Below are 18034 nucleotides of genomic sequence, written 5' to 3'. Positions count from 1 at the left end.
CGACTCTGTTAGAGAGTTATGGGCAAATCAGTTTTTCAGTATGTCACTACCAGACAAAACCCAGCAGTACGGTGACAAACATTACCTGATGGTCTTAGCCGAGGATAGAAAAACACAGCATAGAAACCCACTACTCCACTAACGCTGTTGATAAAATCCCCACTAGAGAAGAAATCAGCTGTGTAATTAGTGACACGTCATGTGGTCTTGATAATATTATTGCTGAGTATTTAGTATTTTCGGACTTCCAAGCAATGTACTGATACTTACAATTATAGTCACAAAAAGTGTGTGAGTCCGAAAAGTATCTGCGCCACTTTAAACAAAGTTTGGTGATACAAATTAGATATAAGTATAAGTGTTTCAGAAAGTCCTAGAACAAATTATATACAATAGATTAGTTATATGTCTAAACAGATTTATTTTCCTAATCCATTGCAACAGGGTTTTAAAACTAATTGCGGTATTATCACTGAAGCATTATGTATCAAAGAATGTACATGTTATTATATGGAAAGAGATATTCCTGTCAATTTTACATATCTAAATAACTCTATAACATTCGACACTTTTTTGGCACATCGGGTTAATTTACAAGTTATACAGACTTAGAATCAAAGGGAAGGTCTGGCGCATTATAAAAGACCCGTTCAAGGGCGGAACAAGTTCTGTTTTATTGCGGGCAAAGTGTCTGTACGCTTCGCTGTTAAGCAGGGTGTAAGTCTTGCCTGTGTTGTTCTTTCATGTAACGATAAACGATTGTATCACTGAATTGGATCATATTTTGCGATGCTGATCGCCACCTGCATTGTATCTATTAATAGATGACGCAGTTGTAAAGTCTAATTTGGATTATTCGATAAAACTTCTGCTTGCAACAATTTCTAGCTATGCAAACAAATAATGACATTTTCCCCTTCTTTTCTGCTTGGCAAATTTCCACTTCCAGACGTCAAGATTATGAAGTATGCCGGCATACCTCTGACATACAAGTTAAAACCAATCGATGCAATGAAAGAAATATACGATAAAGGCAAACATTTGTTAAACATTTTTATTTTATTGATATCAGAGACGGCGGAATGAATCTATTAACAAGTCTAAAAAAATTGGAAAAGAAGTATTCTACCTTGAGTCCTATATGGATGAAAAGAATAGTAAGGTCCTAAAAAGACCAATATGGAAGACCTCGAGTTATATCAGAAGTATACAGTGAGACGTAAAGATAAATATGAGTCTACGGAGGCAACGTGCAATATTTTAGGACTTTGGTCAATGAAAACATTAATAGATAAATCTAAATTATTTTTTTCAACCGACTGTGTAGGGGCAATTAGACTTTTATCTTGAAAAAGATATTGACTATATGTTTATGTCAGTATCTGACAAACCCTTAAAACGCATAGGGTTTATACATGACATCAGCATAATAACTAAGAAATATAGTCTGCGAAGCATTCTTTTACACTACTCAGTAAGAGTACAACCAGAAGGCAAAAGTGTTTGGAATAGGCACACTGTTGATGTTATTCAAAATCATGAAGAAACTATCCAGAGAACAGATATAGAATTCAGGGAGGACTTAATTCACTTCAGAAGCATTCATTTGGACTTAAAACCGAGTAGTATATGTTATACTGTACTCATATGTATATCGTTAGTCAAATTTTAACATGTTAAGACCTAAATCTTATTTTCCTGGATTCCTTGGTTTATTTACATGACGCCAATATCACGTAAAACTGAACTCATGAACATTATATAGGGACGGATGGAAAGAGTGAGCAGTGACATGTTCTCTTGAAAAGATGCGGAACAAAATCATGGCTACTAATATATTAGTCATTTGGTCTGCAATTCTGAACTCTATCGTATGAAACAACTAGTTAATTAATAGATGATTTGTTCCATCGTTTACATTGTTAATTTAATAAAATATTAACCTTCCTCGTGACTGGTACCTGATCCTGCATCCGGATGTGAATCACGACCTAAGAAGAAACAAATAATGCAAATTTTAATGTTCTAAATAACAGTTATTATATGCATTTTTTCTGGCATCCGGATTGAAACAAAAAGCTTGTTTTCGTTTAAATTATCATAGGACATTTACCTGACAAAGACTTCATTTGTTCGATTTCATTGGGAAGCCATTACTCTTGTACTTGTAGGTGTCTCGCTTATTGTAATTTAGAACCTTAAATAAATGATCTAAATAAAAGCAAATACTGAGTCAGGAGCGTACTGGTTTCTTTAGTGCACGCCAAAAGATCATCGTCATTCAAATAAACATTACAGAACAATCCATATTTTATCCAAGTTCAAGGCAGTCATATTTAGCCAAGAAATATTGGACCATATAACACTTTTCTGATACTATGCTTTTGATTCAGATTATTTTAAGCCTCAGTAAGTTTCGACATTAAGAGTGTTACCAACAGATCAGTTATATTATTGGCTTAAAAATGTAAATTATCCATTATCAACTATTTGCTGAGGACAAGTGGGTTAATTTAATTTACCAGGCTAAAACTATTTTATACATAAAACAAAGGACTTTATACAATCCATATTGATTTGTTTCTTTCAAAATTACCTGTTTGTACTTAAATAAACTAGAGCATACAGACAACGTTAAACCACTGGCTGAATATAACTTTAGTTTTGCAAAGCTAAATGCAGATGGCAACTTCATTGTGGGCGCCGTTGCAACTGAGTGTTCCATAATTTTTGTGAGCAACCTTAAACACCTTCATGCCAAAAAAAGACGTTTTTGTTAGTACTAAAGTATATTTCTTTTCCGGATACTGTTTTTTTTTATGCCATTACATTTGCAACGGGGTGGACATATATAATTAATAACAACTACTAAATGTGAACCCAGAGAATACTTAATGGTAATAAGGTAAAATCACGTGCTTCTTCATCTGTTTCTGAAATACACAAACTAATATATATATATATATATATATATATATATATATATATATATATATATATATATATATATATATATATATATATTGGTTTGTGTATTTAGAAACAGATGAAGAATATATCTATCTATCTATCTATCTATCTATATATATATATATATATATATATATATATATATATATATATATATGTATGTATACGGTTGCTCAATTATTTTACTTGTAGCGATGTATTTCCCCAGAGAAAACGTTGATATGGACCATAACATTGAATTATAAAACTGATGCCTTTTGTAATGTTTTAAGGATATCAACGTCTCATCATTATCAAGGTCTCATCATTATGTCGTAGATCAGACAGCATTTCCTCATCTGTATATAATATTTACGATCTATTCGGATTGCTTCTTTATGTTTTTGCAAAATCTACAATTACAGAACATTTTCAGTACTGATTGCAATGCGGACAACGTTCGTCAGAGCGTTTTGAAAAGCGCGATATATTCATTTTGCAATAAAGTTTAATTTGTTTGGAATCCTTTCAAGCTAATGTATTAGCGTTCACGTGAGAAACAATGTACAGTGTTAAAATTATGCAAGCAATATAAAGAAAATGCTGGTACAATTTCCAATAGACTGTCAATTGTCATGTATGCAACATGTATACTATCCATTTGAAACTTTTGTAGATTAATAATCCACGGGTTCTACATTTCTGTTTTTCGCTTGGTTGCCAAATTATGGGGAATAGAGGCTATGTTGACACCTTTAAGACCAAAAGGGTGAAAAAGCATTACCTAATATAAACTCAGTCTCGTAAAATGCAGGAATGTGTTTCAAATGAGCTTTGGGTATCTTCACTTTGAGCTTCTCTACCATCTGTGAAGCATAACAAAATCTACAATATTTAGAAACATAACCTTTATGTCTCTACCTATAACAATTATTTGAGATATTTTGACCAGTCTTTTTGTCTCCTAAGTGACCAGCCAAGTGAGATGCATGGCCTAAACTAAAAACATCCTATATACTCGACTTGGCAATAATAATGTGATAGCTCACTCACCAATTATTGACTCCTAAGTGAGGGGCCAAAGGAATTGCATGGAGCAAACTAAGAATGACCCATCTATACGAATTTGGAAGAACAATTTAATAGCTCACTGATCACTCGTTAGTAGCAGGTACCTCTTATGGTCTCCATTTTCTCCAAAGGACACCATGTTTAACAAAATAACAAACAGGTATGTGTGTTTCGTCAGTTTCGCTAATATCACTCTGAAACAGGATATAGCAGTATATTTTGTTCCTTTTCGACAACAAGCGATCGTCCTTTGTCAACCTGATTGGATTGTGAGCATTAGTAATAAAAAGTTGTTAAAAGAAGATCACATTAACCAATACTTTTACCTCATCAGTATCAGGAACAAATGTGACCTCATTAAAAGACTGACTAATAAATGTGTCAGCCAAAAGAATAATTTTCTGTTCAACGTTATCCTGAATAGCTCTTTTTGCCATAGCTCTAGTATATTCACAAGCAGGATAAAAATCAGGTATTTCATTTATAATTTTGATCCCAACAATACCTTTCAGTCAGAATGAAATAAGCACAACTCTTTTTTTTCAGCTAGGCCATTGCCTATCAACACATTAACTCCATCAAATGGGCAAAAAGTCACCATTTTGACTGTCACAGGTCTTGAAAATAAGTATGATGATAAATTTATACAATGGTGAGGAACATTAACAAACTTGCACTCTACTTCCCAAATAAGAACACTTTCACTAGAAGATGACTTCTCTGAAAAAGGCAATGTGCATGCATGACAACAAAAGATTCAGAGAAGTTCCTGTGTCCCATAATATTTTAAGAGGGTTAGAATCAACAGATTTAACAATTGATGTTATAGAATCCAACGACACGAACGGTTCAAAGTTCCCTAGAATACAATCAGACGTTTTTAAACCAATAGATATGTTATGTTCGCAATAAATGACCGTGACCTTGACCTCTTACACATATGATCATTTGGAATATATCTGTATTTATTCATGTCGCTTATTACTTTAAATTTCTAACAGAAATAACCTGCGCTGTGTTCTTGCAATAAATGTACATAGGAAGAGATAAAGCATTCTGATTAGTCTTATCAGACATTTGATTTAAATAAGTTTTGCAGACTGAAATTTGGAAGTACTCTTAGGAGAATGAGATTACTGCTAATAGGAAGACTAACTGAAAAATGAAACTTTGTAAGTCAATGGGTGAACGAATTTCTGAATGAATAAATCTAATGGTCTGCCATTTCTTGATGTATCACAATGGTATTGTCCATAACCATTTGAACACAATCGTCCTATAATACTATTTAGGTCATTGAGCACCTTGTAATTGCAACTACTACTGTAAATAAATGTTTCCTCTCAAACAGTATCTAATTACAAAATAAAATACCTCTGCAGACAGACGCTATAACAAGAACCTAAGAAATAAGAAATCAATGATTGTCAATCCCTATCTAATTATATACTAGCATATATTCCTAAAACGGAATACCATAATATTCACAACGTAATATTTCGGAAATACCCGCATTGTAAAAGAACCCACCTAACTGACCAATCCTAAAGGAAATAATTCTTCTAAACAATCATCTGACTGACATATCCAACAGAAATAATCACAAATGTGTCATCTCTCCTAATAATTTGAAATAAAGGCTAAATTAAAAGAACCAATACACTTTTCATAAACCTTTATGAAATGATATATGAAGTAAAATAATGTGTATCTCAACTCATGTTGTAATGCAGACGATGTATATAAGCTGTAGTGTGTTGAAACTGGCAGCAGCGGTGGCTAGAGTCGTGTTCGCATTACTTCATAGTTTTTACATGGAGACGAAATGTAGGTAAGTGAAAATAAATTGTTTTTTTTTTTTTTTTTTTTTTTTACAGAGATATCTGGGTGACTAGAGCTAGATTTAGTTGGAATGTTGTAATTATTATCCTGAGCTTTGAAACGTTCTAAAAACATTTTTCAGTTGAAGGTTTAAATTTGTATTTGATTGTGTTCATACTGTTATCAACTCTATAATGAGTTATCTGAGCTGTTAAATGGTTTATGTGTTTAAATCGAGTGATAAAGAAACAAACTTTCTGCCAGCTTGAAGAATTTGTATAACAAACTGGAGAAAATGAACCAGCAACACCAATCAAAATACTATTTGGGAGCTGTGCTTTCTTTGAAATATTGCTTTTATATCAATGGTAATAATAGTGTATTTTCAACTGGACACTTACTGTACTGTAAGAGAGTATGAAGTATTTTTGTTTCTGATATTGCTTTGTTCTATCAATGACGTATATGATTTTGTAACTCTCTAAAGTTTATTTTTGGGTTCTTGTTGTACGGATACGGATACATATGTCATCATACCAATAAGTTCTTTCGGAAATTAATTCTTTTTTTTTACTTATCGATGATAAGGTATTCTGATCGCGAAGATTCTCAGAAAATTCGCGATCACGTCGGTGCCAAGTTTGATACAGCACCGTCTCTGCTGCTATAAATTTAATCATTATTATATCAATAATAGCAAACATCGGAAAATCTTACACAGCTAGATTAGCTCGAGAGCGACTAGAAGCAATCAAAAAATTTCTTCCTGTTCATGATTTTGTATGACAACAACTTCAAGAACGTCAAGAAGCACAAGTTGAATTTGCTACGGGTACAGAACAGTTATTTAAACCCATTACAAATGTTACTGAAAAAGCTATACTGGTTCGTATTAAGGACGATGAGGAGAGGAAGAAGGGTATTCTTCCAGTATTAAAACAAACCGCTGAGCTGGTTAAAAAAATGATTTTACGAGATCTTCCAACTGATATAACTGCAGCTCAGCCTCCTCCCGTCCGTGAAGAAATACTTGAAGGCATCAGCAAAATTCGTACTGAAGTCGCCGACGTGAAAAAGGAACTTGTACCAAAACCCAAACCAGTAAAAGAAAATATTGTACTAATTGCAAAATTTAAGGAAGGTGTTATTAAGCAACTTAAAGAAATAAAAGAAGATTTACTCACTGCAACATCAGCAAGTCTAGATCGAAAAGGCGAAATTTTGAAATCAAAATATGTTATCGTGTATAATGACAATTTTCAAAGATGGATATATAGTTTTTATTACAAAAAAAAGCAAAAAAAAAAAAACAACAAAAAACAAGCAGGCTAGAGATGATGATCCAAGATTTGTGAAATTTGTAAGGGAAATACAAAGACTTTATAAATAGTACAGATCACATATTCAACAGCCACCACCTCCTTATTAGCCACCTGAGCAAGAGTCTTATCAACTTCCTCCTCCCCTGCAACAAACAGAACAATCAAAATCTACGGTTCGACCTTCAGTAATATTTACCGATGAAGCTCTTGATACTTTTACTGACCGAGGTAAATTAGTTAATATTGCTGCACATCATTATAATTCTAGAGAAAATTATATGAAACCTGAATATGTTGAAAAAGTAAAACTTGAAAGATGGATTCCTGTATTATATTTTGCTTCTAAAAATTCAAGTGTTAATACGAAAGATCCAGGGTATCTAAAATTTAGACAAGATGTAATCAGAGCAAAGCAACAACAAACTACTCGACTACAATTTCCAGAAGAAGAATTTTACGATGCGACTACTGGTAGTGGTTTGAGAAGTGGTCTTATTGCCTGTCCTAATAATATCCTCGAGGACATGCAACGGTTAGAAATTCTGATTGGGGGTAAACGATTTGGAAATAATTCTCCGGAAATAACCAATGAAGCAGCTGATATTTGTCGACGATTATTTCAAGGCGGTATCATGGACTTAATGTTTATCGGGAACTCATTGATGAAATCGTTGATGACTATCACAGTGACTAGTTGTTTCACGATTAGAAACAATGATAACAAATAAGATGATTAAACATAATGTTCATCGTGGACCTGTAGCAGTTAGGGTGATAAATTCGCGATTACCAACCTATAAAGCAACTTACGGAGATGGACTCGGTGATGTTGTTAAGGGTTTATTCAGAAGGATAACCCCCAAAGCAATACCGATCGCAAAACAATTATCAATGAAAGGCATTGACGCTGTTCGTGATAAAGCTCCTGGTGATATTGGTAATGTTGCCAGTAAAGCGTTCTTGGCAATCAAGAACAGACTAGCACTATTAATACGTCAACCTCAAGGAGGTTCACCAAAGCGGTTCAGTCAGTGAAATTACCAAGCACTGATGTGATGCCCGCAAATGTCAGTAAAATAATAAATCAAGCCGTAAATCAAAAACTAGAAGCCTTGATGAATCAAGGGACTGAACAAATAAAGACAAGTCCGGAAGTGGTCTTCGTGCTAGACGACAATGATTTAGATCATGGTAATTATAATAAAATGTTTAAGCGTATATCAGACCCAGCGTTTGACATGAATGCACCAGTACTCAAGGACGAGTCTGTGCATGATTATCAGTATTATTCTCATGAAGCAGCATCGCCAAATCCGAGTTTAATTACGAGTTCAGGATACAAGTAGATATTTCTTGCCCTCTGAAGCATTTATTGAAGCCACAGATGAACTTGTAACAGACGTTACAGACAAAGTTCCATCTCGGGTTCATTTACATGGCATATAGCATCACAGCAGGGTGTTTCTGCACCAATGATTATCTTTGTTGCTTTTCAAGATGTTGAATGATTAAACAATCAAGAGAGAAATCCATTGGTGTTTGACAAACTTGATGTAACTGAAATATCTTTAAGAATAAACGGACATCATGAACCATCTGAAGATATATTATTGAATTTCGATAATAATGTAGCACGTGTATATCATCGTTTGATGACATTTATGGGACGTGATCAAAATACTGATACTGGTTTGCAAATATTACAGTTCGATTTTACAACGGTGTACCCGATTTATTACTTTTCGCTGGAACATCTTGATTTAGTTAAGCAAGCTGTCGTTGATATACATTTTCGAGCTTGCGTGGGTGTATTACCTAAAATTGCAGATGGTCTACCAGTTAAATATGGTCATTACAGAGCGGTTGCTGTTATACTCAGCGACAAATCAATGTTACTTGAAGGTGTTGGTGGACGAATGAGAGTCGCTGATGCACCAGTGGAGAATATGTAGACAATTGGACCAACCATGCTATTATAAAAATGTCATATAATCTCGTTAATGTCACTCTGACTCCCAATCAGGTGAAAAAAATTGCAATAAAATACGCGGTGCATGCGGGGCAAAAATAACATTGAAGCGAGATAAAATTGCTAGTTGTGGTCCAAATAAGGTATCGTTGACTAAAACTCAACTAAAACATTTCAATAAGGCGCTGCAAGCAAATACCAGAGTTCAACTTGATTTCGCTCCAAGTGCCATCAAAGACTTGATTAAAATGCGGTGGTATATTTCCACGTCTCGCAGCAATACCAGCATTTTAATTGCTGCTGCTGCCCCAGCTGTTGATAAATGAGCTGTTGGAATCGCTGCTGAAATGGCATTAAAGAAAGCAAGTGGGAAGGAAATTTTACACAAGGAAAGCTTAAAAAAAGATCATCCCGGACATAAAAGCCAACAAGGCGCCCAGAAAAGTTAAGTATGCCTCAGCCGTGTCGTCTAAGACTATCAGTGGAACAATACGGAGCGGGTCTAAGACTTCCAGGGACTTCGCCCTCATGGTACCCAAAACGTTTTTCACAGACGCAGCTCGTCTCGCATCGATGTCAAATTTTGATTTACTCGATGCTGCTAAACAATTAAGTATAAAAAATTTCAGAGGTGTTTTTATGCGAGATCAGTTACCGCGTAAGCCAAATAATCCAGAAACAGGAATTATTAATCTTGATAACACCGATGGTCCAGGAACTGATTGGGTTGCTTACGCGATTGATCCACGTGGAATTGTTTATTTCGATTCGTATAGGTTAGCACCTCCAGTTGAATTTCTAAAATACGTACCAAGCACACCCACGAAAATTTCAGTTTGGTACTCAACGCTACCAACACAAACACAAACTGATCCTCCGATATATGGCCGTGAAGTAATTAATGTACTTGACGCGTTATCAAAATCAACCAAACCACCTCACAAAGTTGGGTACGAGTATACCGCGGATAAATTTAAATAATCCATAGGACAATAATGGTTGATATTTACGGACGATCTCTCAGCACGAGTAAAAGTAAACAACGCGATGACGTAGATTTATCAAAATATGCGACCAAAGATGAAAAAAATAATCTTTTAACGTTGTCCGGGATATACCCAGATGAGGTTGCTATTTTTCAGGACCGATATGACAAGCTGAAAACCAGCAATATCAAATGGAATGACATAGTTCGACGAGTACTCGGTGCGGTCACGGATAACATCCCTGTGTTTACTGACACTGGAAAAAATACTGGTGACACAATGACAGGTGAACTCTTCATGAACGGAAATAAAATAGTAGCCGTAACGGATCCAACATCTGATGAAGACGTGGCAACAAAAATATATGTTGACGTTAACCACAGCACAGTTGATGTTAAATTATCCACGTTGCGGTTCGAGTATGACGTTCACGTCAGTATGTTTACAATTCTCCGTAGAAACGTTAGAAAAATTAATGAAACCGCAGAAGAAACGTGGAAACCAAATGATTTGATAGTAAAAAGATAGTCAGAGACACACCTCAACAGAAGTTGTTTCAGTTACTCAAGTTACCAGTACCATTGTTTTATAGACCAACTGATACACGGCGACAGAATATCGACGTTGACATACCAGGACAGACTGAGAAACAAAATCTGGTGTTGAATGATATTGTTTTAATTGATGTCAATGTTGTAGAGAATGCATTATCGTTAGAAAAATCTTCGTGGACGTTAGGATACGCAATGAAATTTCACTTACCTCAGGGGTTAACTATTACTGATACAGTTGTTTGGATTGTCGATGATCGTATCAAATGCTCAAACTTAGTTTATCTTGCAGTGTCTCGAGTCAGAAAAATATCTCAACTGCGAAGGATTGTCATGGACGCGCCAGTGATCAATGATGGTATTGACATCGATATAACAAGAAAACATTAGCTGGTTATAAACAATGTAACCAAATAAATAAACGCGATTTTGATCTTGATGTTTAATGTATCAATGGAGCAGTTTAATCCAGTCTGTAGATTGCGGGTCTACCCGAGGATCTTACAATGTTAGATATCGTGTGCATCGTAATACTCGAAATAGGATCAGTCGCTCTTTTATACCGCCTTCAAGTTCACCGGGCTCATATTAATATTTTACAGTCACATTGCTCAGCACTGGCTGTTTTGAAAAATCACGTCATTGTATTGTTATACGCGCGCTTTTGATTGCATTAACGGGTTTCAACGCAGTTGTTCGAGTTCTTCATTATTCAGCGCAGCTATCACATTTGGTAATCTTGCATCCCATTCACGAGATATCTTGTCTTGAATAAATTCCTTCGCCTATTTATATCCTAAAACCGCTCAGCAAGTGTTCGATTAAACCGTTCAACAATTACCTGATCACGATGAATTGCAGTATGCCTTCGTCTGATGGTGACGTTATGTTGCATCATTAGCGATGATACTGCACCTTGAAATTCTTTGCCAGGATCAACTTGTAACAGCTTTGGCCATGTAGGCCACCTCGTTGATAAATTGTTTAAACGCAGAAGCTACTTCAGCTGCTGTCTTTGTTGACAACGGCTCTGCCTCCTTGTATATACTTGCAACATCAACGACAGTTAACGCGTATTTGTACGTGCTACGACACATACTATCATGTGGTAAAAATAACATATCAGCCTGATGAACTTCATTTGGAACTTCAAATTGTGCAAAGTGAATTCGTTTAGGCGGCGGTAGATAAATTTGCCATATTGCTTGTCGTGCTAACCATTTTTCAGTAGTAACATGTGTAACTTTTGCTGCTTCGGCGAGTTTACTAATTGCTGCTCTACCTTTCCAGTATCCTCTTGGAGAATAATAAATCGATTCCATTATAATAATAATATGTTGATTAATTACCAGCGCTTAGCACTAGTTTACCTTTCATCGCGGATCTTACTAACCAATTAAATAGCAATTCCTTCAAAGATTTATTCGTAATGGAAGTTAGCGCGTGAATTAATTTTTCATCTGCTATGTATCTATGTTGCAAATCATGAGCATGACACGCTTTATCAATAACATTTATCGGATACTCACCTGATGTTGGTTGCTCTTGGTTGTCAAGTCTGATATCAAGTCGTGTTCCAGGGCCACATTAATTATATCCTGGGAGATGTTTTTCTCCTGGGTATTTAGTCCACGGAGTCCCTGGTAACTTTTTTAATTTTGCTACAATATCACCTCCTGTTTTTTTTTTAAAACCCGACTGTGCGGGAATAAATTTAAATTTCTTTGTACCGCATCGTTCACACTTACTTGTAACTGCCGATTTGTTATTTTTGTGTTGTAATAGTTGTTAGATCACTTGTTGGGCTACGCGCCCTGCATTTCACACAATATAAATCCAGTTTCCTTTTATATATCATGAATGTAATTAATTTTTCTGCGACAAGAAAACAAGAGCCAGTCAACATCATGCTGCACTACCAAATTCTGTTCGTATGATCATAATTGGACCATCTGGAAGTGGCGAAACGCAACTGTTACTTAATTTGATAATGAGATGGCTCAGGTGGGATAAGTTGTATTTAATTGCTCCGTCTGTAAATGACCAACGGTGCTATGAAGTACTCAAGAATTTTAATGAAAATGCAAAATCGTTAAATGAAAAAAGCGATGTTATCGAGTTTATCACTGATATCGATGAAGCGCCGAGTGTTGATGATATTGATGGATCCATTAATAATGTTGGATAGGCAATCAAATCCTGCTAGAATATTTTCTCGAGGTAGACACGATATCACAAAAACACTGATGTGATTTATGTAACCCAGCGATATACACAAATTTCTAAAGTGATCAGGGATGATTGTAAAGTGTTACTGTATTTAACGGAGTTTATACAAACGCGCTGATAAATATTCATCAGACCTGGTGGATCGATGATATGGACATGATCAAGTTTAGAAATTTATTTAGTCAGGCTCATTTAACACCACATGGTTTTATAACAATAAAATTACACGATCCTCGAACACGATACCGAGTCGGTCTTGATACACTTTTTGGATAATAGCAGTAGAGAGGGTTCTGTATCAAACTTGGCACCGACGTGATCGCGAGAGTTTTCGCGATCATAAAAACTTATCAGCGATCGGCTGGGTAAGTCAGTTAGAGTTTATTAAGTTCGTTGACAGGGTTGTCTTGCACTGGATACTGAGACAACCACGATTTTTGTTGTTGTTGCGATTTTCGAGGAAGGTCTATTTTGCGAAACGGAGAGTGAAAAAAATAGATATTGTTCGCCCTCTCTGATGCTTGGAAAGTGTTAGATGCAACTGAGAGATTGAATACAAAAATCAATAAATCAAAAATTATAAAAGCGTGGCAGATAACAAAATGACTAAAATAAGAATGGAGAAACAACTGAGAACGAACAATATAATTAAAATGCGTACAAATAGATTAAAAAAGGAAGTAAAATAGAATCGTGTATGTCCTTACTATCACTTGCCTGTTTCTTCATAACTGTAAATATTACACATTATGATTCAAGGTGTTATAACTCGTTTATAATTCATTCTATAATAATATCACTCTTATTAATGTTAAATATCTATAAAGTACTCAAAAATTCGTTATAAGTCATCGGACAGTTCGGTTAGTATGCGAAAAAATGCAGTTGAAATCCCGGAAAACATCAATTGTGATTAAAGGTTATACGTAAATCCAAATGTATTTTGAAATAGGTACTCTTAAGTAACTAATTTAAACACAGAAATGCAGTTGTTATATTTAAAAATTACGATATATCTCTGAAATCAACTAAAATGGAAACATAGTGGGATGCATAATATTGGTATACACTGGTGTAGCTAACATTCACAGTGATGGAGTTTGTATGTGTGCTTGTGGGTCTGTGTGAATACTGGATAAAATGAATTGGAATACCGTAAATCAAAGCGAAGAGAATTATTCTGCTAAATATCATTCTCTATGCAAGCTTAACAAATTTAGTGCATTTACTATTATTTACAACTTAATTGTTTTCCCCATTTAATCAGAATGCAATAAATCTAGTTAAAACGCCAGGTCATCAGAGTCTTTGCTCATATCCATGGACGTTCAAATAGTTCATTTATTTCTTCAATACAAATCAATAAGAATGAAAATAAAGTACGAATAATGTTATGTAAAAGACTTTAAAAGATTTACGCAAATCATTTGGCATTTGTTCAGATTATACATGTTTCGATTTTGGATGGAAGTAGCTACCATCAGGTACTGAAACTACAGTGGACTAAAAGTTCCATAGTGTTAATACAGATTTTGTAAAAACAAAAAGGATGAATAGTTTGCAAAGTTTTTGTAAAAAATTGTTGATTATATCACAAGGTTTAATTTCCTTGTGTATTTGCATCCGTTAAAATAAAATTATGCATAGATACATTCATTTTCTCACAAGGGTTGTAACGAACTTATTCACTTGGAACTTTTATGACCTTATCTTTGCAGATCATTGAAAAAGTTAACATTTTAACCTCTCACTTTAATAAAGCGTAACATTCTTAAAATGTAAGGGAAAGCGGTTTTTTTCTCACTTTCCATGTAAGCGAATAAGTGGCGTTTATGTTATTTTAATTTCTAGACAATGGATAAAATGGCAAAGTCATGTACCTTAGGGTAGCTGAACTTACCGTATTGCCTGTGTGTCCATAGGTGTTGATAATAATTTATGAATTCTTACTTTGAATACAACCAACATGACAAAACATTATGCCAAGGTGTAAGGAGACAGTACGTTGTAGAATGAATTTGCTTAGCTTAATAATTATTCATGCCAAGAATGATGAGAATCTATCCCGTGATTTAGGAAATATGCGCAAATAGAAAGATATTACTAAACACTATTACAAACTAACACGGAAAACCAAGTCTAACGATCTCATGGAGTCTTCATATTTGCATTGCTTTATATAACATAAATAATGTAATCCCATAACTGAAATTTATTTATATTGGTGTCAAGCCTAACATATGATTATATTTGTTCTGACATTGACAATTATTCAATTAAGGTTAACATGAATTTTTATGTTTTACAGAAGTTTTAAACAGCAAACCAGACATATAATATGCAATATTTTCAACTAGCAAACCTCAAGACATTTTTCATGTCCACTAGCATATTGACTTGAGAGAACCAAATATTATGTATGTATTGTTTACTGTTCTAGCAATGTTGTAAATGTATAATAACTGGAGCAGACCTGATGCTGTAAAAGCAATTTACATTGAATTCACACTGTCATTATAATCAAACTTCTATTTAATTTGTGTTTCCGTTAGTAATTTACTGAAAGTATCAATTTCGAACTCTGTAAAGACTGCTTTTTTGTTCCGCAAGGACAATCGTTCATTCATTCAATACTTAATTTTTGGTTTGATGCAGTTGACACTTGCATAATGTTCAGTGTGTTCATTCCATTATCTTACCTATTTAAAGACAGCATGATTCCCATGTAGCTTTCAATGTGAAACTTCCGTATAAATACATAAATAGCCGCTTCAAAGGAAATACAAACCTGGAACAAGCAGGTTTATGGAATTTTCCCCTTCACCAGCAATGTTAGTGGCCTGACATTTGTATGTCCCCGTGTCCTGCGGTATCACATTATAAATTGTCAGACTACAGTCGAAAGGAAATGACACACCACTTGTACTAGACCATGACAGACGTGGGTCAGAGTGGCACAGGAATTTATTCTGGAAGTACCATTGGAATGAGTCAACGGAGATTGTTTCGGTGATAACACATGGGATGACTACACGTTTTCCTTCATTGACAGAAAGTTCTCTGGAGTTTCCAATAGTCACCACTGGTTTGGCTGAAAGAAATACACAGCGTCGAGCTTGTTAAACATGTAAGGTGTCTAAAGATATATATATATATGCGTGTGTGTCTTTGTGTGTGTGTGTGTGTGTGTGTGTGTGTGTGTGTGTGTTTGTGTGTGTGTGTGAGAGAGAGAGAGAGAGAGAGAGAGAATGAAAAACAATAAAGCACCAAGAGACAATAGTGACACAGAATAAACAAAGACATACATCGATGTATGTGCTATGGGCTTAGCAGTCAGGGGATTATACGTATCTTTTCAGAAAGATTTGCTCTTTAGCCTTATCAAAATAATCAAGTTGGTAGATTGTCTGTTTAAACTGTACACAAATAATAAATAAGACTCCCATTTTGTTTGGTCGTTTTGTTTAGCTAGAAAAAATAAAAAATGAGCATTTTTACTAATTGTTTGTGGATTTCAGGCTGTGTATTAATCATCAAACGCAATAAAAATTTTGATAATTTAAGCATTCAACATAAAACATTTCAATCAACATCACACATGTCAGTTAGAACATGCCTTGCATGCATTATAAGACCATGTATAGTTGGAACGAACTCTGTTCAGCTGCTCAACTAAGAACACACCTAAGCAAATAAGAAGTTGCTCGGATTACTATAGACAGTATATAGCCCTACTAAGTATTTTTGACATCTGCTAAGTGCGAATTGCATGCAGTAAATATATTCTGAACAACGTCAATCAAACGAAAGCAATGTCTGGTAAGCAATATTCCTTAATGGTGATAAACAAACGATGAGAGTAGTTTACAATTCATTTTTGTGTCAATAAGAATTTCAGGTCAATGGCCATTGATTAGGTGCGACATTAGAGCTTCCTAAGAGAGAGATCTTCTCATTATGAACATCATCAATAGATAGTCTTTAATAAATAGTTGTCTCTATTTACCAGGTCTTGCAACATGCACGAGGGCTAATGAAGAGGAATTGTGACAAAATATTGTATTTCTCTAGAAATCATTCATGACCGTCAGACTAAAAAATATATAGCTTTTGTTCACTTAGCCTTTAAATTTCAGTTTCTGTTTAAACCTATGAAGTAAAATGTTACTTGGGGAGGGGATTGGGCTTCAACACACCAGTTGTTGAATGTATTGTAGTAGCAGAAGTGAACAATATACTCCTGCCGTGTATCGATACGATTCACAGCCTACGATACAATGCACATATAACATTTGATGATCTCTTCATCTTTAGAAGATATGTTGTGGGGTAGTGCTATTATTATGTGTGGACATACTGGCTGTATTTTTAGCAAGATGATTACGCACTTTCATGGACCTATCGTATGTATATGCCATTCTTACCTTTGATAAGATATAAAAGAAGAACGTCCAAAACGACTACCTGTTTGTCGTCAGTTATTTTCATCCAACCTTATAGGTCATTTCCAGCTAATCCATTTGATCAGGTGCATGACACATATTAGTCTCTACGCTTTTGTTTTGTACTATATGATTGTTCTAAATCTTCTGATTACCAGTTGCATGTCTTCACCAAATTTGAAAATCAATACAGTACTATCTTCAATTTCTTCATGTAAAGAGAAACCTCATCAAGAACAAGTTTGAGCGTGGGAGCTGGGGTTGACTAACAAGCAAATCTTTCAGATTTTACTTCCTGTAGGTGCAAAACGACATCGTGGCAATATACACTTGTTTCACCAACAGAAAAGGAAATTTTTGATAACAATCCCTCCCCTTCTTCAAATGAGTGACTATAACTTGTGTGGTTTGGAATCTAAGATTTTTCGTTACTTAGACTCTAAATGAATCTAGTGGGGGTCCTAATATTTCTAGTGTGTCACGCAGTGAATACACCAGTTAGTTCTGATTAGTAGTTATTGCTTTACTCAGAACTTGAACTATCAAGAACCACCTATTAGTATGAAATGTGACATATGTTTCCCCGTGACACACCAGACACATTGTACTCAAGTTAGATGGAAGCAGACAAAATGAGAAACAACAGAGAAACGTAGAGTTTTGTGGTTATCAAACGATCAGTTAAGTACCACGC

At 34.9% G+C, this 18034-nt stretch overlaps 1 protein-coding gene across 1 annotated transcript in view; it reads right to left on the bottom strand.

Annotated features, from left to right (window-relative positions):
• The window catches only part of LOC149793334 (contactin-3-like), a 112788-nt gene that overhangs the window by 10165 nt on the left and 84589 nt on the right, over window positions 1–18034 (bottom strand). Inside the window, exons 7-8 of the mRNA XM_089966357.1 lie at window positions 15687–15989; window positions 1944–1991 (exon numbers count right to left, since the gene is read on the bottom strand). Coding sequence (XP_089822483.1) covers window positions 1944–1991; window positions 15687–15989 — 351 coding nt within the window. The remainder of the gene's footprint in view (window positions 1–1943; window positions 1992–15686; window positions 15990–18034) is intronic.

This window comes from Sinohyriopsis cumingii, chromosome 8, assembly GCF_028554795.1.
Source record: "Sinohyriopsis cumingii isolate HCF-2022 chromosome 8, ASM2855479v2, whole genome shotgun sequence".
NCBI classification, from domain to species: Eukaryota; Metazoa; Mollusca; class Bivalvia; order Unionida; family Unionidae; genus Sinohyriopsis; species Sinohyriopsis cumingii.
Note: the sequence above shows the minus strand (reverse complement) of the source record. Positions and strands in the feature narration are given on the sequence as shown.